The sequence below is a fragment of the Stenella coeruleoalba genome (genome assembly GCF_951394435.1).
Source record: "Stenella coeruleoalba genome assembly, chromosome: 21".
NCBI lineage: Eukaryota > Metazoa > Chordata > Mammalia > Artiodactyla > Delphinidae > Stenella > Stenella coeruleoalba.
The window spans coordinates 25,856,788-25,882,054 of record NC_137167.1 but is presented as its reverse complement, the minus strand read 5'-3'; the positions used below and the strand labels follow the sequence as shown (position 1 = coordinate 25,882,054).

General features: G+C 53.6%; 1 protein-coding gene across 4 annotated transcripts in view; it reads right to left on the bottom strand.

The window, feature by feature from the left end:
* Window positions 1–16,445: 16,445 nt before the first annotated feature.
* Window positions 16,446–25,267, bottom strand: part of ARHGEF10 (Rho guanine nucleotide exchange factor 10) — an 88,664-nt gene continuing 79,842 nt past the window's right edge. For all 4 annotated transcript variants that reach the window (XM_079909424.1, XM_079909427.1, XM_079909425.1 and 1 more), the window contains 2 exons: window positions 20,929–21,051; window positions 16,446–18,277 (listed from right to left, as the gene is read on the bottom strand). In XM_079909424.1, the coding sequence (XP_079765550.1) occupies window positions 17,766–18,277; window positions 20,929–21,051 (635 nt within the window). In that variant the 3' untranslated portion in view covers window positions 16,446–17,765. The remainder of the gene's footprint in view (window positions 18,278–20,928; window positions 21,052–25,267) is intronic.

Below are 25,267 nucleotides of genomic sequence, written 5' to 3'. Positions count from 1 at the left end.
CAAGGTCCTCATGACTAAGACTTTCCAGAAAACGGTGCTAACAGCATCCAACAGCAGCACAGTGGTTATCAGCTTACAAGACGTTCTGTCCACAACATCCCACGGAATGGGGTTCCCTTTGTGATTCAGTACATCTCAGTTCTGTAAAATTAACACACGTCCTACTCCATCAAGGCCTAGAGAGCATATCTCCATCAATTTACATAGAGGAAATGCCACAATTAATTAGGAATCAAAATTATATTAAGTTACAAATCTATGACATGGCCTAGGGGCCCCTCCCGGCCTTCCTTCCGTTCTCTGCTGCGCCAGGCCCCTCTGAGCACCATCTCCCCTGGGCCATCCCCTGCCGTCCTCCTTTGCCAGGCCTCATCATCCTTCAGACCCCAACTCAAAACCTCTTCATCAGATGCTTTCATAGGGGTTTATTCCTTTCATTTAGGCCACTTGTCTGCTTGTTATTACACATGAATTAACATGATTATATTTTTAATGCCTTTCACCTTATTGGAACCTAAGCCGCAGGGGGTGGGGGGGGGGGGTGAGGACCTGTGCCTGTTTTAGATGCCATGGCATTCCCAGTACCTAGAACTGTGCCTGACCTGGGGTAGACAGTCGATAAATGTTTGTGAAAGAAAAAACTGGCTTTTAATTGGTCAAATATTGCAGAAGACCTGCAATGGCTTCAATTTCCACGGCACTGTTTAATATTCGTTCTGGCAGGAGTTGGGTTGTTGGTAAAAGGCAAACTCCTGGAAGTTTCTGCTGTATTCCAAAGGTCATTGCTCATTGTTAACTATGTCCCAAAGAGGTGCAGGTGCCAACACTATACTTTCAGCATAATTACAATAAATCCAAGAGAAAACACTGAAATCAAGGCCACAGGGGAGACACTAATCCCTTGAACTCCTGAGAAAAGCAGATTTGTCCTGAGTCACCAGGGGAAGATGTGCAAAATGACGGGGCTGGTTTCTGGTCTGCACACTGACGGCCTCTCGGGGCACCTCTAAGGCCAACCCCACATCTGTCCTCCGAGGGGCATTACAGCTGCCTAAGTAATTCCAGCTTCACTGCAGAGCTATGATTATGGACAATTTATGCTGTCGGCGTTTAGAAAAAAACTGAAATAGGATCCCAGATGGAGGTCCCACAGCACAGAGGGTCCCCAGTTTCAGTACAGGGACAAAAGTGGACTAAAAAGAGGCCTCCTGCCTTCCCGCTGACAACGTGGCTACTTGTATCAGAACATATGGAAATGAAATCAAGCACTGGCGACTGCCAGGAAAGATGTTCAGAGATGAGGTTCCAGATCCTTCTGTTCTGCCAGGCCTGGAGCCAGCAGCAGGCAAAGTCCTCTGCAGGTGAAGGAGGGCCCGCCCTAAGGAACGCCCAGACACTAGGACAGCAAGATGACCACACGAAGCCAGGCTGCCCCAACAGCTCAGTCCCGATCTAGGATGGACACTTAACCGTTCTCTCCCCTCCTCCCAAGCCAAGACTGCCTTAAATCCTATAAGCCAAATCTTTGAGCTATTTTCATTGTGTTCTGATTATTTTATCAGCAATGCCTGTGCAATTGACATTAAACGCTGGAAAGACTTTCTTTCTTTAAAATTTTGCTTTGTTAGGCCCCAAAGGGAGAGTTGTAATGCCAGTTACCAGAAGCGCGCATTCCCTGGGCTGTCCCCGGGCAAATCTGAGTGCGATGGAGAGCTTCCTTCTGCGTTTCATGGGTGGGGAGGGGGGAGGATTCTAACAATAGGACCCCATTAGCTGGGGATAAAAGGCCAAAGGGCAACATCGGCGTCCATTAAGGGTCCTAATTAGAGGCTGCGCAACTGTTGGTAGATGGGGACTGGAGGAAGGCGACAACAGGCCAGGCACAGAGTGAACTGGCCCCTCCACTGCGGGCAGCGCAGGGGCTTAAAAACCTGACCATAAAGCGCCTTCAGTGCTTTGAGCGAAATAAAGCTTATTACATTGATTTGTTCTTTTTCTTTCCCTTAGAACAGATGTGAGGGTGGGTGGAGACAAAGGATGTGGTTCTGTAGGAACCGAAGAAGTGGTAGAATTTTTTAAAACCTTCCTTCTTTAACGTTACAGGCGCAGCCCCCCGAGGGAGGCTGGGGTCCCCCAGCACGAGCGCGGGTCGGGGGTGGGAGGCCTGCTGCGGCAATGCATGTAACCTCCCCGCCGGCCGTGTCAGCCGGTTCCACGCAGTCTTTATTTAAATGTTGCTCCTTTTCGTACCCCCTCGCCCCCGCGCCATCATGCTGTCAGGCACGTTCAAACCTGAGCAACAAGCACTGCTGGTGGGCCGTCTGGTCGGTCAGTGGGGCAAAGGCTCCGTGAAAAGAAAGCACGCGCTGTGCACCAGCCCCCAGCACCCCACGAGCCCTCAGCAATCCCGGCAGCATAAGCAGTGGACCCTGGGGGTCGCGGGGGTCTCGGCCGGCGGGCATCGGAGGAGAGAGCGAGAGGCGCCTCCGCATCTTCCTCCCCTCCCCCGGGAACCAGGTCCGGGAGGGACCTCCCACCCGCTTCCTGTGCCCCGCGGGATGGACGCTCCAGAGGCAGGGCGGCCCGGCCACGACAGTCCGCGAGGCAGAGCCCGGGCAGCCCGGCACCGAGCCCAGACACCCCTCGGAAGGGGGAAGCGGCCGGGCCCTCCATCCTACAGCGTGGCCGCGAGCCCGGGCCGCCTGCCCAAGGAGCGCTCAGCCTGGGCAGCGGGGCGCGGACGTGGGGTGCGGCTCCTCCCCGCTGGGTTCCGGGCCGCTCCGCCCCCGGGTTGGCTCCGGCTGGGCTGGGCGCGCGGAGGCGCGACCGGCGGCGGAAAGGACAGTGGCCACGCCGCCCCCGGGGCTGGGTCCTCGGAGGCGGTCACCGCGGGCACAGCGCGGGGACTGGCCGTCACCCGCTTCCGGCAGGAGCGCCCTAGGGAGTCCCCGCGCTGCGGCCCCCTCCTCCACGCGGCGCCCGGGAGCGGGACGGAGGTCCGCCCACCCCGTTCCCCACACCCCCGCCCCACGCCGGCCCCCGCCCCCGCCCCGGCGGCCTCCCCCGCCCCGACCAGCGCCCACCCCGGGACCCCCGCCCGCTTATCCTCCGCCTCCTGGGGCGTCTCGCCACTGCCTCCCCCCCTTCGGGGCCCACCCCTACCTCTCAGCTCTGCGCCTCGCCCTCCACCCTGGCGCCCACCCAAGCCCAGGACCCGGAACCCTCGCCAGGGTCTCCGACGCGCATGCGCGGGGCTCTTCCCGCGCACCTGTGAGAACGCCCGCGGGCGGGGCGGCCGCCTTCCGCGCACCTGTGCGAGCGCCCGCGGGTTCCCGAGCATCTTCCCGCGCGGCCAGGCCCGGCCCGACGAGTGTCCCCTGCGCCCCTGGCCTGCCTTGGCGGCAGCGGGCCCGGCACTCACCGCGTCCGTGGAGGCCGTGCCTGGAGCCCCGCCGCTCCGAGCAGCGCGCCGAGGCGGGGACGCGGGGACGTGGGCGGGAGGGTGGCCGCAGCCCCCGGCAGGGCGCGCAGGCTCCGGACTGGAGCGCGCCGGCGCGGCCCCGAGTCCAGGTCAGCCCGCCCCGCGCCCTCCGCTCGCTTAACCCTTTCCAGGCGCAGGGAGGTCCCGCGGACACCCGGCTCGAGGCGGGGGAGCGGCGCCCACCGCAGGCGCATCCGTGCGCGCACGGGAGGGGCGCGGGCTGCGCGCTGGGCCCTGTGGCACCTCGTAGATGCTGAGCTTTAATCCAGCAACGCCCCAACAAGGAGCGAGGAACAGGTTACCGCCAGCGCTCTAGGCTTTGCCAGCTCTCTTTTGTGTCCTAGCCCCCGCCCCCCCCCAAAAAAAACCATGAAATAATGTAATTTAGTGTTTATGATTTGGAAAATTAGGGACGATGCATTGTTGAAATATTTAGTGGTTAAGAAAACTGCCTACATCCTTACAGACTCCAGAACAAAAAGGAAAACATTCAGAACACCCAAGTAGAGGAAGCGCTGAAACTTGTTCTTGTATCTGGAGACGTGGCCCCCACCAGCTCCAGGTCCCTGCAGCGGGATCGGGGCGCAGGACGACGAGGGACCGCCCGAACCTCGAGCCACGATAAGGAGCAAGATCCCCAAAGACCTGACAGCGGAGAGGGACGAAGTGCCCTCCGACCTGGGCTGCTTTCTGTTCCTGCGCACAGCTGCTTCCTGCCGGGTCAGCTCCAGTTAAGACTGGACCCCTGATGGTAAATGCTATTTTTAAAGGTTTCGTGAAAAAGTGATTAAATTTCCATAGGCACAGAGAGGCTGAGCCTTTACTTCTTTTTCTTTTTAAAAATTTTGCCTTCAACAGTCTCTGCCAGTTAAATGTTATGGGCCCTTCGGTTTTCAGTACCAGAGTTAATACCCTGAGAACGTCCTTAAAAAACATCTTTGTTTACTTGCTAAGTAGAATACATCAAGATTTGGGTTAAAGGAAGCAGAAACTGAGCAAACTATCGGGAAATAACTTTTTTAAATGATCAGTTAGGGACTTCCCTGGCAGTCCAGTGGTTAAGACTCCGCCCTTCCAAAGCAGAGGGCATGGGTTCCATCCCTGATGGGGGAATGAAGATCCCACATGCTGGGTGGCCAAATAAATAAATTAAATTAAATAAAAATATCAGTTAACTCTAGCGGAAACAGACCTTTTGGAGGCTGAAATAGTTCCCATCATGTGCCATTTTTATTTTACCCATTGTATGTCAGAAATATTTTAAAATCTACTGGGATATTTTCAATGCATCTCTGTTTTACCTTTTTACATGGAGACTGCATGTAACTAGCCTACCCTACACCATGATTTAAAGATGTCTGGAGGGGAGTTTAAATGCATTTCCCCAGCACCCGTGCCATCTTTTCAAGAGATACATTGCGCTGGCCCACAGCATCAGGGCTTCATCTGGCCTCCCCGCCCACCTTTGTGGACAAGCCTCCAGTGACCACCCAGCTTTCCCCAGTCACAGGTGCTGTCCCCACAGAGGTCCTGGTCTGTCCTCTCCACCACTCTGCCAGCTTCCAGCGATGTGCTAATAAGTCATTTAACTTCTCTTCCCACTGGATTTTACAGTGCTTGGCATATACTAAGTTCTCAATAAGTATTTATTGAAGGAATGAAAAAATAAATGAATTAACTTAAAACATCCATGCAACCTCTACACCATCTAGTAGAGGAGTGTGGGGAACCCCATTTATTTTCAGACTTTAGATGTTTTATTTTTAAAACTGCCCTCTGGCCCCAATATGGTCAATGGAAATTGCTGAGGAACATGACATTTAATTAGGAGTTCATTCAAATGCCAGGGACCTGTAGATTTCCTGAAATTGAAGCTGGGGTATAAAAATGCCAAGAAGGAGGACTAGCTATCTTAAATTTTTTTTAAAAAACATGCATTTCAAGAGTGTTTCAAGAAAACTATTTTACTGTTTAAATCCTCCACAGCTCAGGGAGAGCCTGCTCGTGCACGGTAGACTTGAAGCGTGCAAACATATCACCACACAAAACTGTGCCCAGAAATTAGAACCGAAGCTCATGGAATCATCCTGAGCGTGACGGTTTACAGGCCCCTGAACGCAGAGTCTGGGGACCCGGGTTCCAGGTTCGGGGGACTCTGAACCACATTTGGAAGCTGCCTGGAGCAGTGGAGAAAGCAAACCTTTGGAATTCGGCTGGCTGGATTTCCAACAACAATTTCACCACTCCAAGTCCTGTGCATTTTGGACAAGACACTGTGCCCACTGTCCTTCTGTGTAAAGTGGTGGTATGGCTGCCCTCCCCACGGGACAGACCGAGACGACGGGCACAATGCACTTCGTGCCTCGGGTGTTAATCTTGGGGGAGCACCGCTCACACTTGTCGCTTCTGTCACTGCCCCCCTGGGTGACCTCCAGCAAATATTTTTACCTCCCCAGCTGTGTCCCCCATAGAGTTTGCATCGTGCGCACAAGGGGGATGGCTGGTAAGTCACAGCTGCTTGTTCCGAGCCCCGTTAGGACCCTGGATGGTGTTTTCCTCCGTGTGCTGGTGCCAGATAACAGATCATTTCCCCAAAGTGTTAACGGCTCATAAGAGTTCATGCACCACCCCACTCAGCCTTCCAAAAGGAAAAAAAAAAAAGCAATTAAATTCCAGTAGCTGTCAGGAATTGATCCAACTGCTACAAAGCACTTTGAGTCTCTTGGCATGAAAAATTAATTAGAATATCTGTGTGTTGTCGTGGAAACCGCATTCCCTGGTTCATTCTATCCATTTTGTACAAAAGGAAATCCCTCGTCCCCCCAGTGCCCCCCTATATTCACCCAAGCCCAGCCTGACTACTCTCTTCAGCTCTGATGAACTCTGGGTGCGTCTGCATCCTTTCGTAAGCTACTCCTGAAATATTGGAAGCTCTTTTTCTCATGTCTGAGTGTTTCCAAGTATCTTATAAGCCGGTGCCTGAGAACCCTGTGCTCAGAATAGAGGATGCTGCCCAGCTCTCTGGAACATCACAGACTCCAGACTGCCAACGGTGGACGTAGATGGGACCGTGCACCGGTCGTGTCAGCGCAAACATTTCATATCATACACAGTCCCTGGTCCAAGCTAATGCCTTAGTAACCCTGATTGGAACAGGACAACAGAGGCCTGTCTCTTTAGCCTCATGCAACGGCCAGCACTGTGATGGGGCGAAGTCATCCTCAGTCACGGCCGAATCAGCGATCCACTGAGGCCTCGTTGGGCTGAGCGCCACTCTCTATTGCGCTGCACCGCGGTCTGTGTGGACTACGTCAGGTGGTCCTGCACGCACTTCTCCTCAGCAGACTGCAAGCTACCAGGAGGCGACAAATTCTTGTCAATGAGTCAATATTACCATCATTAAATGGCCAATAAGTTTATTAGTATCGTTCCTAGTAAGTCTTCTTTTGGAAGAGTAACAAAAATTTGCTAGTTATTTTAAAGTATTTTCAAGGTATGCATTTATAATGTTAGAACAAGTTATCTGCAATTAAATATGACTTCACAGAAGTCTCTGTATAGTGTATCTATAGGTAAGTGTAGGCAGAGTTCTGCAAAGTACTAGGTGTAGACACACACACACACGCGCACACGCAGGACCCCAGGAGGAGGGGCCTCCTCCCATTTGACAGCTGAGCTTTAACTCTCATAGGGTGTAATGTAACTCTTCCATTCTGTGTGAGGTGGCGCAGGAATTCCAGCCCAACCCCGAAGCCCTTGCTTATATTCACAGTGAAACACTGTCCTTCCAAATGAGTGAATGACTCCACGCTTCAGAGAGCAAATCCAGAAGGCTTATGAGCACGAGAACCATCCTCCTTGTACCAGGAATCCGTGCGTTAAAAATAAAATTGGTGTCCCAGGGCACCTTGTTGCTTCCTTTTACCACACGGACTTCCACCCCGAGCCCAAAGACGCTTTGTGCTGTGAGTTAAAGGTGAACCTGTGAGCTTACACTGCCCTTGGGGGGAGGGGTACTGCATATGCATCTTGAGAGGAGTCTTGCCCTAGATGTCATTCGGTTCAAGATTCCTACTTCAGACAGTGAGCCTGGAGGAAGTTTCCACACAGGAATGTCATGATGCTTGCCCGTAACTCTAGTAGGAGACAGAGTGCGACAAAAGAGGCTCTGGCCAAGGGGCCAGCACAGCCTGCAAACCTGGTGCTCATGCCGGTGGGGCTGGAGGACCCCAGGACTCGGGCCGTTGCTGTTATGCCGGAAAGGGGGGTCCCCAGAACCTGGGTAGGTCTTGTCGTCAAATAATTCTGTTCTCAATCACATTGCTGTCAGCTAGTAAGGAATATGAGCGATGGCTTTGATGACCTGCAAGCTTACACAGGACAGAAATCCAAATCAGAAGGTATGCACTGTGTTACTGAGCGCCCCACTGACAATACAGTGACTGCAGAACAGTTTTAATTTTTCAAGTCATCTTTACATAGTAAAGGCCTAACTAGTAAATCCTTCAAAGTATAAACTAAATAAGCACCGCTACCTGATAGTACATTCTGGTTAACCCCAATTTAAAGGTTCTTACAGGTGAACTGTGTCCCTCTCCCCCCCAAAAAATAATGTTGGAGTCCTAACCCCCAGGACCTCAGAACGTGACCTTATTTGCAGATGGAGACTTTCTGAAGGGAGCCAAGTTAAAATGAGGTCCTTACGGTGGGTCCTGATTCAATAGGACCAGTGTTCTTATAAAAAGAGGAGATTCAGGCACACAACAGACACACGCAGAGGGAAGCCGTGTGAAGCCTAAGACAGATCTGAGTGGTGTGGCCACAACCAAGGGATCAGGGACACCAAGGATGCCAGCGAACGCCAGCCCCTGGAAGAGGCAGGCAGGACCCTCCCCTGGACCTTCAGAGGGAGCGTAGCCCTGTGACACCTTGACCTCAGACTTCTGCCCCAGGCTGGGAGAGGATACATTTCTGTTGTCTTAGCCCCTGTTTGGGGTGCTTTGTTCCAGCAGCCGTGGGAAACTAATACAGAGGTTTTGTGTCTTCTCTACATAAGCACTGCTTTTCAAACTCTCTGTTGTAATGAATCAGTTATTTTTTTTCTGTTTTCAATCTATTATAGACTGACCTTTCCAAAATACGGTAAAAATGAATTGCTAGAAAAAGAAAATGTCTTAAATGACATGCAAAATGCAAAGCCATGTTCTTAGTGTTCAGTTAGACACACAATCATTCTGTCCCACTGCTGTACACGTTTCCACACACTGCTTTCAGTTTTCGTCCTGGCAGGGGGTCGGCACACGGGCAGTGGGCCACATGCCGCCTTAGCAGGCCAGCTCCAAGGACGCCTGGTGACGGTGAGCGGGCAATTGTCCCTGGGAAGCCGACGCTCTTTCACGCCCCTGCTAAGACCGCAGCACACAGGGTGGGTATTTCCCTGTCTTTCCAGACAATGTCTTATTGTGGAATTAAGCAATGCACCTGTGAAAAATTATTTGGGGGTTGGTGGTTAAAATGTTTGAAAATGGGCTCTAAACTACTTCCAATGAATCTACGTGGAAATCTAACAGCCGGCCAGGCGGCCTCTCTCTCCTGCTGATCTGGGATTCAAATGGGCGCCAGGAAAACACTTTTGAAAAACCGCTAACATCAAACTTGTAGGGCCTCTCTCTTTGAAACCCCCAGGCCCTCTTCCAGGAGGTGGGGACGCCCTTGATGTGTTTACAAGAGTGCTGGACACAGATTAGTTGCTGCTTCCCTCAGGCCCCCAGCTTCTGCTCTCAGCCTCCTGGGAAGCAGGCCGGCAGCTCTTGCGGGGGAAGGATGGGCCCCCCCGACCGGGGACAGTTGCGGGCGCCAGGAGTATGTCCCAGCAGCCACCTCCCCTCTGCCACCCCACCTCCACCCAGCGGTTTGTTCTGCAGCAGAAGGTCCAGGCGGCAGAGAGAAGGGAGGGCCGGCTGGGCTGGGGCTCCCTCAGGCCTCAGAGGAGGCCCCGGCCCATCTCCTGCTGTGTAGGAGACAGCAGTGGGACAGGACCCCCGGGGTAGGGGAGAGTCTCCCCCCTACCCCGGGGGTCCTGTGGCCTCGAGGTCTGAGGCTACAAGGGCAGAGGACTCGGTTGGTGGGAGGGGATGCGGGACGGCTTCTCCGCTCACCATCCTGGATAAACAGATAAAGGCCACCCCTTCCTGCCGCCCCGAAGGTGACAGTGCCACCCAGCCTGGCCTGTTCTTCCTGGAAACCCCCGTAATCCTGTACGTGCCTCTGCACGCTTCCAGCAAGGCCCTGTCAGGTGCTTTCGAAGCCATCAGATAAACTCCTTGTTTATCTGAACTTTCAATACAGAAAAGAGAATTAATCTGGGGGGGGAGAGGCGGGGGGAGAAGGGCCGGCCTTGCCCTCATCCCCACCCCCGTCCTCCACCCCCAGGGAGCATCTCCCAGGCCTCATGGCCCTTCTGCAGTCACTTCTCCCAGCGGGACCACCACCCCAGGGCCCAGCTACCCTTCCCCCAGCTCTGCTCAAGGCCTACCCCCTCGGTGAAGCCGCTTCTGGGGGCTTCCCACCCGCTCTGTGCCCACACCTCTGTTCAGAGCTTCAGTGCTGTGCTGGTGCGCCGGCCCAAAGCTATCTGGTTCCGGGTCCGTCCCCCCACCAAGGTCTCCTCTGCAAACCCAGCTCCCAGCACACAGGTGCTGCGTGGACAACACTTTTTTTTTTTCTTTTGTGCGGTACACGGGCCTCTCACTGTTGTGGCCTCTCCCGCTGCAGAGCACAGTCTCCGGACGCGCAGGCTCAGCGGCCATGGCTCACGGGCCCAGCCGCTCCGCGGCATGTGGGATCCTCCCAGACCGGGGCACGAACCCGCATCCCCTGTATCGGCAGGCAGACTCCCAACCACTGCGCCACCAGGGAAGCCCGGACAACACTTTTTAAACCGTGTTTGTAGCTGCATATTTACATCACGCCCTGTCTTTGTCGGCTCGGGCTGTGGTGAAATACGACTGTTTCTCTTCGTCCTTTCTCACGGTCCTGGCGGCCAGGACCAGGGTCCTGGAGGTCTGGAGGTCTGGACGGCACCCTCTCCCTGTGTCCTCACTCGGCAGGCAGCCAGCACACTCCGGGTGTCGTCCTCTTCCTCTAAGGACACAAATCCCATCACGGGCCCCCCCTCATGACTTCACCACCTTCCTGAGCGCCCCCCTCCTGACACCATCCCACTGGGGTACGGACTGGGGGGGACACACACAGGCCATAGCTCAGCCTTAGAGAAGAGCTGAAGGTCGTACACCATATAGGACCATCTCTGCCGGAGTATTTCGTTCTCTGTGCTTCTTCTTATCTCCCCCGAAAGTATGTGGTTTTGCTTTTATCACTGGAAAGAAACAGGAAATGTGCTTATTTTTGACAGGTTTGTTTGGAGAATAAGCCCCACGGGAACGCTGCTGAGCACCCAGTCCCTCGGCTGTCACCGCTCCCCGAATCAGCCCCCAGTCAGCAGGCCTTGCCTTACGCCCCGTCTAGGAACCTCTCCTCCGGTCCTGCTGCCGAGCAAGGCTTCCCCCTGCCCAGGACAGCAGCCAGCCTGCCCTTAGGCCCCCCAGGAACTGGAGAGTCCGTCAAAGGACTCACTGGGATCTGACCGGCCCCCCGGGGTCGCCCTGCGGGTGAAACGCAGCAGGTGGGGCTGCGGCGCTGAGGGGCTGGGGGTTCGGGCGCCTGGGTGAGCTTCCTGATCACACTTCCCGTCTCAGGGACCTCAGCCTGCATCCGGGTTCTGGCCTTGTCCTCGGGCACTGGACATGGGCAGGGCCGAGGAGAGCTGTGTGTGCCCGGGGGAGGGGCTGGATGCCCTCGGGGTGTCCTGCTGCCCTGGGGCCCCCACCCCCTCCCTCACTGCAGAAGGCAGGAGGGTAGGGAACGTTTCCCAAGCCTGGAAAGACCCCGGCCCACGTTAGCAGAGATCAAGTGAGCCGCCCCAGGTGCACCTGTACCCGCAGGGGAAAGCAGCCTCCCATCCTCACTCTTGCACCCGGGCCTAAGGAGGACACCTCGGACGTTGCCTGGTGACAGGCCTCCCTCCACACTGGCGGGCTTCTGTTCTCAGCGGGGGTGGGGGCTTCCCCAGACTCCCCGGAGACCGGCCCAGTGTGGCCCCGCTGACTGCCCCTCTGTGGTGTCTATTCCTATGGAAACGGAACATTTCTTTAGTCTACAGGACTGTATGGTTCCCTGTGGCTGCTGAGACAAACTGCCATGAATTCAGTGGCTTAAAACAAGATAAATCTATGCCTTACAGTTCTGTAGGTTAGAAACCCAACGCGGGTCTCATCGGGCTGAAATCAACATGTCGGCAGGGCCAGTTCTGCTTGGAGAGTCTGGGGAGAATCCGTGTCCTTGCTTTTCCAGCATCTAGAAGGGCCTGTAGCACCTCCATCCGTATCAAAGCTGGCAGGCAGCACCTTCAAAGCTCTCTCTGACCCGTTCTGTCATCAGGTCTCCTTCTCTGGCCCCGACCCTCCCGCCTCTCTCCTATAAGGACCCCTGTGACGACACAGGACAGCCAGATGGCCCAGGATCAAATGCTCATCCCAAGATCTGTAATTAGTTGCAGTTGCAAAGTACCTTTTGCCACACAAGGTAACATATTCACAGTAGTGGATGACGAGAACGTGGACACCTTCGGGGCCATCATTCATCCAGCATGAGAAGTTACTGAGATGGGGCTTGTTCAAGAAGTGAAGTGAACAGCCCAGTGGGGACAGCACGTCAGCCGGGTCGGGGAGAGGCCCACCTGCCCTGAACACCCAGCACAGGGCCTGGCCCACTGCACACAAACACCATGTATGTGTTGAAAGGGTGAAAACATCTAAATAGAGGAGAAACTGATGGGCTCATGAGGATAATCGTGAATTACAGGACTGCAGGTCCAGAGGAGAACAGAACGAAGAGAAACAGCTGCTACGTATTGATACCGGCTGTACGCCAGGCACCAAATGAAGACCCTCCAGCCGTTGTTTCATCTAAATCTCCTGCCAACTCCGTAAGGCAGCTTCTACTAACATCTACTAACATCTTCTACTAACATCTGTGTACAGGTGAGAAGACGGAGGTTCTAAGAAGTAATAAGCCCCTGGCTGGACGTGTGGTAAACATAGCAGTAAAGCCTGTGTTCTTACCCCGGTTTGTGTTTCTAGAAAACTAACTGAAATGGAATTCAGACGCAACACAAACTTCACGCACCAGGAAGGTGGCTTCACGTAGTTTCCTGATCGTCAGTTTGGACGGTGGGATGGACCTTTCTCCCGGGGCGGGGATGCAGCCCAGAGCGTGGCGGTCAGCATATTCTTTCTGGAAATTCACAGCCCCTGATGTCAACCGTGGACCCTGGGGAGACACGAAGTCTAGGCGGAGGATCCTCGTCTAAACACGTTCTGTGCTTGAGGAATTCAACAGCGCGTCTACCGTGAGCGTATGTGGGAAGCCAGAGCTCACGTCCGTCGCTTGCGTACATCTGGATACGCGTACGCTGAACTTGCTTAAAATAGCGTATATTAAGGTGTCTCCTGCCAGCACGGGTTTCCTTTCTCTCTCTTGGCCAAGTATGAATCTGTATCTTCTTCAGGCTCTAGACCAGCCATTACAGTGAATCTTGCTTAAAGACCAATTTAAGTAAGGGTGTTTGAATGTGGGCTGTTTGCCCCTGTTCACACCTGTTAGTCTGTAGGAAAAGTTCTGTTTCATGACCTAAACAAGGTATTTTTATACTCAGAATAACAGTGCTAAAATGAGACAGACCAGTGAGAAGTCGGGGACATCTGGGAACAGAACGGGAATCCTGTATGTTCACATCACAGAAGACACCACACTGTGTGATGTCTGCAATGGGCTGGAAGGAAACAAGAAGGAACCTCCGGGACCTGACCTCAGCCCCGGGGATGTTCGGGGTGTCCTGTGCCCTGCGGGGTGTCTGGCAGCATCCCTGGCTGCTATGCTCTGGGTGCCTGTGGCACTCACGCCCGCACAGGTGGTGACCAGAAACTGCCCCAGGGCCCCCGGGGCCAGTTCACCCCGATTGAGAACCACTGAACTGAAGACAGAACAGGAATCCCACACGCTAGCACCAAAAAAGAAAAGCGGCAATTATTTTTGATGAGCAGAAGAAGATAAAGGTAACTCCCCCATTACTTACGGACTGGAGCAGCACACGCACTGTTCCCTTCCTCGCCTGGCGCAGGTGTCCGGCCCTGACAGCTCTCCTGTGGACGCCGGGGAAGAAGGCTTCCTGGCTGCTTCTCAGAGTCTTGCAGCGTCCCTTCCCGGGGCTCCGCTGGCTCTGGGCAGGCCCCCACCGCCTAGGCCTCGGTTTTGCTGCCCCCAGCCTGCTGCCTGCGCTCCACACACACCCTGGCTTTGCCGTCAGGCGGCAAACAGCATCCCCCACACTCAGGAAGGTCATCCCCTAGAAGGCAGCCCTACATCCTTGGCTGTACACGCCAGACAAGGTGGTCTACGTGACCCCGACTTACCAAGGCCCTCTGCATGCAGGTGGACGCAACCGGGTTCGGAATTTCCAGGAGGCAAGCCGCGGTAACGGGTGCTCGATTATCGCAGCAAGTGGCAGGAAACACTGAGGGAAGAGCTCCTGGATCCCCGATTTCCGTGGGCGGCTTTTCTGAGGTCTGTGCTCCCAGCCCTTGGTCTCCCTGCTCCGTGCCCTGGCTGGGCTCCAGGCAGACGGTCACACAGTCCTGGCCACGCCCCAGTCTCCCAGTAGAGGCTCCAGCCCTTGTCTCCCTCCTTCCTCCTCGGTGAGTCCAGCCCTGTCATCCAAGATCTGGTAACTTCGGGGAAGGACGCGGGCCTACTCCAGCCCCTCTGCTGGCATCTCCTGCAGCCTCAGTGCACCCACCAACCGGCCTCCCCGCTGCCCGGCCCAGCCCGCTGGCCCTTCTCCAAGCCGGTGTCCATCTGCGGAGGGACGTGAGCACAGCGGTCCCGGCCCCGTGTCTGCGAAGCTGCAATAAGCTGCCCTGGGCCCCGCACTGCAGGGGGGGCCCGGGGGACAGGCGAAGCTCCAGGGTCACAGCCTTCCATTTACACGTGACAACATGGAAGTTTCTGCCCTGACTCGGCCCCTGTCTACCTCGGAACCAGGACTCGGCCTGTTCTTACCAGAACCAGGCAGAAGTGTCGCCAGATACAGGCCCGGAAGGCGAAAGAGGCACCAGGAATCCACCTGGAAGGACCAGGATGGCATTTCCCCCATTAAGATGCTGCAGAAATGTGCCTTCAACTCCCAGAAGCTGTCAGGCAGCAAAGAACTCACTAACCCGCTTTGCAGGGGTTAATTCTTTCAGACTCTGGGGCTGGGGCCTTGGGCGGGGGCCGCAGGGGTGTGTGCACCCGCCCGCAGGGCGGCGGAGGGGATGAAGGGAGAAGAGGTTTCCCAGGGAGCAGGAAACGCCCTGGGCCCGGATAGAACTGACACACGGGTAAGGAAACTTCCAGAAGAGTACCACGCAATCATCTACTCAGTTTTCCTTCCATATTCACTCAGTTTTTGTTTTGTTTTTTTTTGCGGTACGCGGGCCTCTCGCTGCTGTGGCCTCTCCCGTTGCGGAGCACAGGCTCCGGACGCGCAGGCTCAGCGGCCATGGCTCACGGGCCCAGCCACTCTGCGGCACGTGGGATCCTCCCGGACCGGGGCACGAACCCGCATCCCCTACATCGGCAGGCAGACTCTCAACCACTGCGCCACCAGGGAAGCCCTCACTCAGTTTTTTTTTTAAAGAAAGTAAGTGAAGTGGCTGCGATCTCCACACACTGCTTCCCTCAGGAGCTGTGACCTGGCATCCGATGGCGGGTCTATGTCAATGCAGAGCTCCCGCTACTTTGAAAGCTTTATGCCTGAAAAATACCCAGTTTTATGAAATGCTTTCACGCGTGTATAAATCTAAAAGCCACCCAAAAAATGTGCAGTCGCTAGGGCTTAAATTCTGTCCATTTGACAGGTGAGAAAACTGCGGCTATAAATTATCCCTCTGTCCTCAGGATCTAGAACATTTTTATCAAATTCAATATATGAAAATATTTACAGAAAAAGATACTTTGGGACGTGATTTAGAGAATCAAATCAGATGATTCCACTTGCAAAGAATCCCATTTCCCGCAGCTTGTCGGAGAGAGAAGCAGTTACACGTACTATCAGGGAGTCCTCCAGACCAGCATGAACTCTGTTCAGGCCCGGAGTCCTGTCACCGGAAAGAGACCGTCTGGAAGGAAACCTCCTCTCCGGGCTCCAGGGTCCGGACTCCTGCTGTGAGCACTGCAGGTTCAAAAGGCACGGCGTCCCTCCCCCGCGCTGGAACCAGGGCCTCTCGGCAGGGCCGGGTCCCGGAGTGACTACTCACACTTTAATTAAAAGATGGGAATAGAATCAAGTGATATTGAAAGCTTCACCACACAGCTGGAAAGTAAAACCTGGTGAAGTGACAGATGGGCGTGAGGGACAGCAAGGCTTTCCTGAATACGTCACCAATAGTACAACGTAAGTGGAGACCTCGGCTGGCACTATTTTCATTGTTTACTTATTTATCCCATAAGAAAATGTGGTACTTGTAAGTTGAGTTTTTTGAGGTACTGATGAAGACCAAACAGTCTTTGAGCATCAAGGTTTAAGTAAAAGGCATATCCAAGTACGTCTGTTTTATGTGGACACTGAAAACACGGAGAAACTGTATATTTTTAATCAGTGCGAACGATATGGAGCTGACTTTAGACACTCCTCTTCATATTTTATATTAAACTAATTCAACTCATGACGTCACTCAAAATAAAAACTGACAAGTACACGCGCCTCTAGAGAGTTTCTCAGCACCGACACGGGATTCAAAGCGCTCTTTGACACGTACATTGTGCCCGTCTCTGGAATCCACACGTAAACTCCCAAACCAGCACGTGGGGATGCCACATTGGAAAGGATCACCTGGCCGTCCCTCGAACCTAACTGCCCCTTTGCGTTTCACAGGAAAAAAGGCAACTCACGATATTGTATTTTTAAATAAAAAGACTTTATTCATGAAATAAGATAGCAGCTAATAGTTTAAGGAAGGCTGGGGGAGATATTTCTTTCACATGGGGGCACACATGCACCTTGGAAAATATTTGGCAAAGTCATAAAATTAGCATTTTTAGTCACCTGTAAAGTGCTGAGACATTAATCTCGGGTGGACCTGCATTGTTTTTCTTAACCATCCAGTAAGTAGAACATTGATAGATAACTACACGTGGAGCACGGCGAACTCACGGACCACTCGGGCATGACGCCCGCAGAAGGGGCCCTAAGTGCCAGTCTGCCGACCAAGGGCCACCTTTCCTGTGTCCTGTGTCCGCCGCCAGCACCGGCGCCCACCCTGACCAGCACCGTGCATCCTTCAGGACATGCACTCAAAGCTAGAAGCGCTCCTGGTCGACAGATGCAAACACAGCAGGAAAGGATGGGCCAAGACACCTTCTACGTCTCCTGAGACACTAAAACACACGCATCTCCAACGTGGGTATTTTGGTATTGACGCTTGAGTCTAAATGTTGACAGGCATTGAGGATTTTGGTTCAAAGCAAACGTTATTTGTGAAACGTTACAGATAACATAGTGCCTAAAACTTTGTTAATTTTTTTAATAGAAAAATGCGATATAAAAATACTACTTTGTTAAAAATATACAGTACACGCATTATACCACTTTGGAAAACTCAGTTCAACTCAGAAAGCACATAACACCACCCGGCCTGGTATGTGTTACGTGGCTTTCTTCATTGTTACAAATTCTATTCTGGAGTTAAAAGATATACAATATAAATAAAAGTAGTGAATCTGAATCAAGTACAATTACTTTAAGAATTGTTAATAAACCCCTCCACCAGTGAACATGCTGTATTTCCCCGTGAGTTCTGAGTCTGCGAGTTCTCTAGGTGACAGGCTATGAGAACAGGTCTGCAGCGGCCCGTGTTTATTAAGGACCACAGGGGTCAGAGGGGGAGCATCCTCCCGGGACCCCCACCCACTCAAACACGGCGTCCACCCCCCTTCCTCATGCGCGTTCACACGGGGCTCCCCTGCCTGGGGTGGAGGGAGGGGCTGCCGGAGATGCCGCCTTGACGATATTGCACTTTTCGGCCCCGAGACGGCTGGCGATTCACGCCCAGCCGGCGCGGATGCGGCGGGACCGCTCGGGGTGTGTGACTTGGCTGAAAGGCCACACCCGAATCTCGACCCTGGCTCACACATTCAGCAGGGGGATCTGCCAGACCATGACGGACGAGGCCAACTCCTCCGGCCGCTGCTGCCTGGCCTTCCTGCTCACCCGCCGGTGGCCCTGTCCCCCGCAGGCCACCAGCACGGAGCTGGCCTTGGCCTTCCTGGCCCGCCGCCCTCGGCCGGGGGAGCTGCAGGGGAGCCGCAGGGGGTCCTGGACGAAGCTCTCCTCTGAGCGGGGCCCCAGGGAACCCGAGCCCTGGGAAGGCGTCGGGGACCCAGACGTGGAGGAGACGTCGCTGGCCTGGGCGAGGGAGCCCAGCGAAGCCCCCAGCCAGATGGCGTCGGGGCCGCTGCGGCTTGGGCAGGGCCCGGGCCCCTCACCGGGGAGCGTGTCCCTCTGGTCTTCATCCTGGGGGTCGGCACCGGGGGGCGGGCTGTCCCTGGGCTTGTCTCTGTCCGCCTTGGAGGCGGCTGTGGCCACGACCAGGAACTTGACGGGCCCGTTGTGAGCATGGTAGGAGACCAGGCCTCGACCTGAAAGGGCACAGCGCTCAGCAGGGCTCCGCATGCCGGGCAGGGCCCCGGGCACCCCCCGTCCACACGGCAAAACCCTGTACTCGACAGCTCAGAGCGAAAACAGCTTCCAGACCACGTTCTCGTGGATTTCTAGTGAAGTCCAAGAATGCTCTCAAAACCATGGTCTAAAATACAACTGTGGTTTTTGTCATTGGTATCTCAGTTCTGGTACTTGCGTGGTACTTTTAAAGGGATAAAGTAGATATTTTCCTGTTCTCTGTATAAATGCCTTCTCGCCTGCTCTAAGATAATATATTTAGGAAAAGTTTCCCTAAATCTTGGTTTTAAAAACTTAAATGCCTGGGGCTTCCCTGGTGGCGCAGTGGTTGAGAGTCCCCCTGCCGATGCAGGGGACGCGGGTTCGTGCCCCGGTCTGGGAAGATCCCACATGCCGCGGAGCGGCTGGGCCCGTAAGCCATGGCCGCTGAGCCTGCGCGTCCGGAGCCTGTGCTCCGCAACGGGAGAGGCCACGGCAGTGAGAGGCCCGCGTACCGCCACAAAAACAAAAACAAAACTTAAATGCCTGAAACATGTCAATGCTAGGAATAAGATGCCTAAACTATAAGTAGTTTCCTGCCATTTTTCACTTTAAAAAGATTCTGTGGTTTAGAATAAGTTAGTCTTAATGTATCGATTAAAATGGGGGCTCTTCAGTTCAAGGGTGATGTGAGTTCAATTTTAAAAGAAGCACCAGAAGCTCCCTGTAGGCCTTTTTTACGAAATGCAGACTCCCCCATAACAGCGGGACTCCAAGGGCCAGGCGGGAACGGATGTCCATTTTTAAGCGCCTCGCAGGTGAGGTGACAGAAATGGGGGTAGATGCCCTTTTCACCAAATGCTTTGAGGCTGAAACAGGGCCCTAGCACCTCCCTCCCACTCTGGCCGAAGCAGAGGACGTTACAGGATTCCTCAGCTGGGCGAGGTGACTTCCTCCATGAGCTGAAGGACAAGTCAAGAACTCCTCCAACAGCGGGTACTGGGGGAGGGTGAAGGGATGGGGACGCCCAGACACCGGGCATGGAGGTGCGATCTGACGCGACAGCCCAGGGGAACATCCCAGCATCACCGGGTGAACCTGAATGTGAGTGTTTCCTACACACCTGTGGTCCCCTCCCGGACACACAGCCAGAGGAACCCGAGTCCCTATGAGAAGGAGTGGCCAGAGGAACCCCCACAGAGGCATAGCACGTAACACACAGAACAGGAAACAACTAAATACCCACTGTACGTCACATGGGGAACAAAGCCACGCTACAGAGCAGTGACACGCATGAGCTACGGTCACGTGACCAACAAGGATGCGCCTCAGAAATAACGTGGAAAGAAAGCAGTCGGAGAGGAATACATACACGACGAGACGATGATAGAAACTGTGAAAATGGCACAATTAAAGACTTCTTTTTTAAAAAAGGTACAAGTTAGCAAAACTATGGAGAAAAACCAATGGAACGGTGACGTGAGACCCAGCAGGAGAACGGCTATGTTTGGTTGTCGGGGAGAAGCGTCCCCAGCTGTGACGGGAAGAGCTTCTGACTCCTGAGCCTTTACCACTCAAACTGCCCGTAGTCACCACGTAGCTTCTGCATGTATCACAGGCAGGTCATAACGAAGACAGCAGTTAAGAAATGAATAAACCAAGTTGGAATTCCGTGATCCTAACAGGTGGATCATTGACAAAATAGGAATTTATCTAAAGCGCAGACCTATTTGCAGTAGACCCGTGAGAGCTTGTTGAGGGAAGGAAGGGCTGCCTGCGGTCAGAGTGAAATATTCCAGCGCTGACAGTAGGAAGAAACTATAGACAGAGATCTTTATTAACATTTCAATGAGTTTCCTACAAATCTTTTTCTCTGAGAGTTATTACATAATCGACATAAAATTTTAAGATCTTGGTTTCACTTAACTCACAGAATTAACATTTCTCTGTATCATTCCAAGCTCTCTGCAAACATCATTTGCACTGGCTGTGTTACGTTCTAAAATGGCAACGCGACCACTGTCTTAGGCGTCTCCCTACTCCTAATTTTGGATGTTTAGGCTGTTTCCTGTTCTTTCTGCATCATGGTTTATTCCTAGAGTTGGCTGCTTCACGAGACAGAATTTCCTGAATTGGAAACCCTGACTCCTGACACAAAAGCATCTTCAAGTCCTAAACACCAAAATGCTTTCCAAAAAGGCTGTGCCCATTTGAGCTCCCCGCAACACTGCAAAACAGCACAACTGAGCTTTCTCAGATGCTGGGCCTCTTTCTTTGCAAAACATAAAAAAGCATCCATTTTCACTGAGCAAAACTGTACAGAATGATCAAAACCAACAGGTGGCAAAAAAGGTAACGTGAAAACACGGCCTGGGGATAAGGGTCTCCCTGGACCACTGACGTCAGAAACAGGAAGACAAAAGTATGACCTGATGATTCAAATTAATAGACATAGTCTTTATAGTAGGAAAGAAAGGAAGGAAAAAGGAAGGGACGAAGGGAGAGAGAAAGCCACCTAAGTAATTTACACTGTTTAAGCAAAGACACAGCTGACCACAGACCCATGGGCTTGACGAGAGTACAGTACAGGACAGAGGCCCGGGAGACGCAGGCACTCGGGGGGTGCACTCACCGGTCACCTTGGGGATCCCCTGCAGACGAGGGACGGGCAGGGCCACCACGACGCCCAGGCTGGTGCCAACCATCAGCAGGCCGTGGCAGACGAGCAGGCTGGTCACAGACAGCCGCTGGTGTCCTGGGGGACAGGAGAGACTTGTGCCCCGCAGTCTGGCCTCTGCAGCCCACACGCTGGGGCAGGGGCCCCGGGCACTGCCCAGAAACCCTACAGACCCGCCAGAATGCTCCCCGGGCAGCCCCGAGCCCTCCCGGCCAGCGGGTGTCACTGGAGCCCTAGCCACACACCACGACTCCTTCGGCCGGACGAGCAAGAGAGAGACCTGGGGGGCGTCCTGGCTGCACCCCGGCAGAGCACGGCCACGGCCTCAGGACACGTGCACGGTGCTCTCAGCACTGCTAGCGCGGCCCTTCCAGAGCTGATCACACACTCCCGCCCTGAACCGTCCATGTAAATCACCCACTTCCAGGCAGAGCTGCACACACACACGTACACACACGCACACACACGCACACACACGCACGTCAGACGGCAGCCCCGTGTGCACAAGCGCCCACCTAGGCAGGTAAGAGGGAACCTCGCAGGTAGGACGGGCTCCCAGCGCAGCCCGCGCTCAGCATCACAGGGGAGAGACGCAAGCGAGCACCCAAAGGCTCCGTCGGAAGGAGACCCCTCACGGCCTCGGTGGGAAAGTCCGGGAGGCGCGGACACCCAACGCTGGAGTCCAAGGGCTTTGGAGCTTCTGGTTGTTCGCTCCGCCTTGTTTTGTTTTGTTCTGCAGTCGAGGCTCTGAGGCCCAGAGAGGTGGGTCAGCCTGATAACGTTAGGAAGTGGAGGGAAAGGTGCGTGCCTCCCCGTGACTCGTCTCAGGGACTGAGTCTGGGCCCCGAGCACCGCACCCCTGCCCTGACCCTGCCCACAGCACCACCACCTTCGACAGGGGCTTTAAGCCCCTCCTGGCGTCTCTACTCAGCGCTCAGGCTCGAGAGCAGAGAAGGGTCACGCGGCTGCTCCCAGGAAGGCATGGAGGGCGCTTCGAAACAGCTGGGTTCTTCTGCTCTCTGGAAACGAGTCATTTTCAGTATCTCTGTGTTTGACCTAAGTTCATCTTAGATAAAAAGCATGAAAACAAATGGTCTCAACACCAAAGCCAAAGGCAGGTCACCACGCCCACTGAAGTTAGTTTATGATTATTTAGGCAACAGAACACTGAAACCAAACCGAGACAACAGCTACGAAAACTAAAGATCTGGTTTTACGTCTAAATACAGGCATATTTTTTGAAGAAAAGCTAATGTATTAAGTTCATCCAAATGCGTGCCCGTGGAAGCAGCTGGGGCTTCAGAGACGCCTGGGACCTGCGTGTCTGTCTACACCTGGGCCGGGAGCTGCCATTTCCAAACGCCAGGGAGAACTGCAGAAGCCGTTTAGAAACACGGCTCTGGGCACAGCTCACGATTGCTATCCAGGGGCAGGTGGTCCCATCGTGGGGCAGCCCTTCGGAGAGGAGCTCCAGGGACCAGGGAACGTCCCAGGACACACGGGTGTGCCTTCCAGAGCAGAAGCCTCACTTGAAGCCACGTGACCTAAAGATTCCCCACAGCTACGCTCGAGACAGAAAGCAAACCCGCAAAGTGGAGACCCTCCTCTCCAACCCTCTGGGAACCTTTGGTGGAGGCGACTTTTGGAACTGGCTCACTGCTCTGTGTTTTGTTTTGTTCCAGTGACGTACGGCCTCCGCCACTACCCTGGTGCACAGGGGCGGCAGGTTACATTCCATCTGGATATCTTACTTCTCAACACCAACGTGGAGAATGTCATGACAACGGGATGGACAGGGGACAGAGCTATTATTTCCCTTTTGCAGCCGCTTTCTGAAGCCACCCTCCTGGAAGGAATACAGAAACTGGGGCAATGGTATAGTCCTGTGGTCCTAGATGTGAATAAATTTCCTTTTTAACACACGAAAGTACTGGCAACAATAAAAACAAGCAGACTCTCATGACGTGGTCTCAGGGCTCGGTTCCGAGGTTGGCTGTGGGTTTTTATATCATTTAAGTCCACCCACACCCTCATTTTGGTAGCCAAGTCCTGCATATAAGCAAAAACTGTTTGTATGAATAAACTGTTTTGTGATTTATTTGATCGTCCTGAAATATTTTGGTCTGGGAAACTGAGTTTCCTTTAATTCTTCTCCAAAAAAGGAATTTGTGAGTTAAATTTTCTTTCACAGAGAATATATCATTTTTAAAATATCGGCCGGGCTTCCCTGGTGGCGCAGTGGTTGGGAGTCCGCCTGCCGATGCAGGGGACACGGGTTCGTGCCCTGGTCTGGGAGGATCCCGCATGCCGCGGAGCGGCTGGGCCCGTGAGCCATGGCCGCTGGGCCTGCACGTCCGGAGCCTGTGCTCCGCAACGGGAGAGGCCGCGACAGTGAGAGGCCCGTGTACTGCAAAAAATAAAAAATAAAATAAAATAAAATAAAATATCGGCCTAGGACTATTAAAGAAGCATCTGAAATACTTTTAATCTACCACTTGGCTTTAAAGAAAACTAATGAGGAAAAGGGAATTTCAAACAGCCCACCTCCACAGTGAGAATTAACAGATCCTTGTAAAATATGTGAAATATTTCCAACCACTAATAAAAACATTAAGAAGATCTTACTTTCAAATTACAAAGGATAAAAGTTTACTACTTATTTTCATTCATAAATGCATTTTGAAAGTGACCTTCTATCCCCCTTAGGAATTTTCCCGCCTCTTTGCCTGTAAATAGCATATTAGGAACATCTGACTTTTCATCCTGTCTCCAGCTTTTACATCTGTGTTACGTTATATGCAGTGAAAATCTGGGAAACTCTCTAGTCTCTGTAAAGAAACTCTCTCCAGAAGTGGATCTCTCTAAAGAGAAAGGACAAAACAATTCAAAGGTACAGAAGGTGCCCTGTGTGGCGTCGGGATGGGGAAAAGTCACCGTGTGGGGAAAGGTTACGAAACATGACGAGAAGGGGAAAAACTACATGGCCGGTGGGAAAGACCAACGGAAACAACCCCGGGGCTTCTGGGAGGTGCTCCTGGGAGGACACCCCCAGACCTTCACTTCATCATAACAAACGCGAAAGCAGGGAAAACTGGGATGTTTTTCTTTCTAACTGGTTTGAAAGCCGTCAGTTCCAGCGAATGATGGTTTGTTCCATTTTCAAAGTAGTCTAGGATTCATCTTTAATTTCACATATGAAAGTTTAACTGAATGGTAATTAGGGAACGTGGAGATTTTCCCATTCCGGAGGGTCTGCAGACAGAGCTGCTGAGAGGTGTCCAGGCTACTCCTTGTGGAAGCACCAGCTGTGGCCTTCTGAGCTGGCCAAGCTGCAGGCAGAGGGGCCACCCACTCAGCATCTAAGGGGGAGGCGAGGCGGGAGGGGCGGGGCAGAGATGCCGACAAAGGCTGCAGTTGGCATGGGCCGGAAGTGAGTTATCAACACGAAGGGGCAGGGGAGCTGGCCGCTGTGTGATGCACGCTCTCCAGAAACCCTGCTGTCCTCTCACACGGGGACACAGGAGAGGCCGCCAGGTTTATTCAAATGCTCGCGAGAAACACACAAACAGGGGAGAGAATAGGAGAAGCAGCCAGCCTTCCAAGTGTGCTTGGAAAGGCTATGATTGGAACCCACTCCTGGCTCCCACCCGGGACAGAGACCAGGGAGGCGGGCAGGTTAGCGCAGGATTAACTGCTGGTTAAAGAGCTGCTGGTTAGCGCAGGATCAACTGCTGGTTAAGGAAGCTGCTAGTTAGCTCAGGATCATCTGCTGGTACAGGAGCTGCTGGTTAGCGCGGGATCAACTGCTGGTTAAAGAAGCTGCTAGTTAGCTCAGGACCAACTGCTGATTGAGCAGCTGCTGGTTAGCGCGGGATCAACTGCTGCTTAAGGAGCCGCTGGTTAGCGCGGGATCAGTTGCTGCTTAAGGAACTGCTGGTTAGCGTGGGATCAACTGCTGGTTAAGGAGCCGCTGGTTAGCACGGAATCAACTGCTGCTTAAGGAGCCACTGGTTAGCGCGGGATCAACTGCTGCTTAAGGAGCCGCTGGTTAGCGCGGGATCAACTGCTGGTTAAGGAAGCTGCTGGTTAGCTCAGGACCAACTGCTGGTTGAGCAGCTGTTGGTTAGCGCAGGATCAACTGCTGGTTAAGGAGCCGCTGGTTAGTGTGGGATCAACTGCTGGTTAAGGAAGCTGCTAGTTAGCTCAGGACCAAAACTGCTGGTTGAGCAGCTGCTGGTTAGCACAGGATGGCACCAGAGCCCAGGGGACATGAAATCCACTCCTCGGTCTGTTC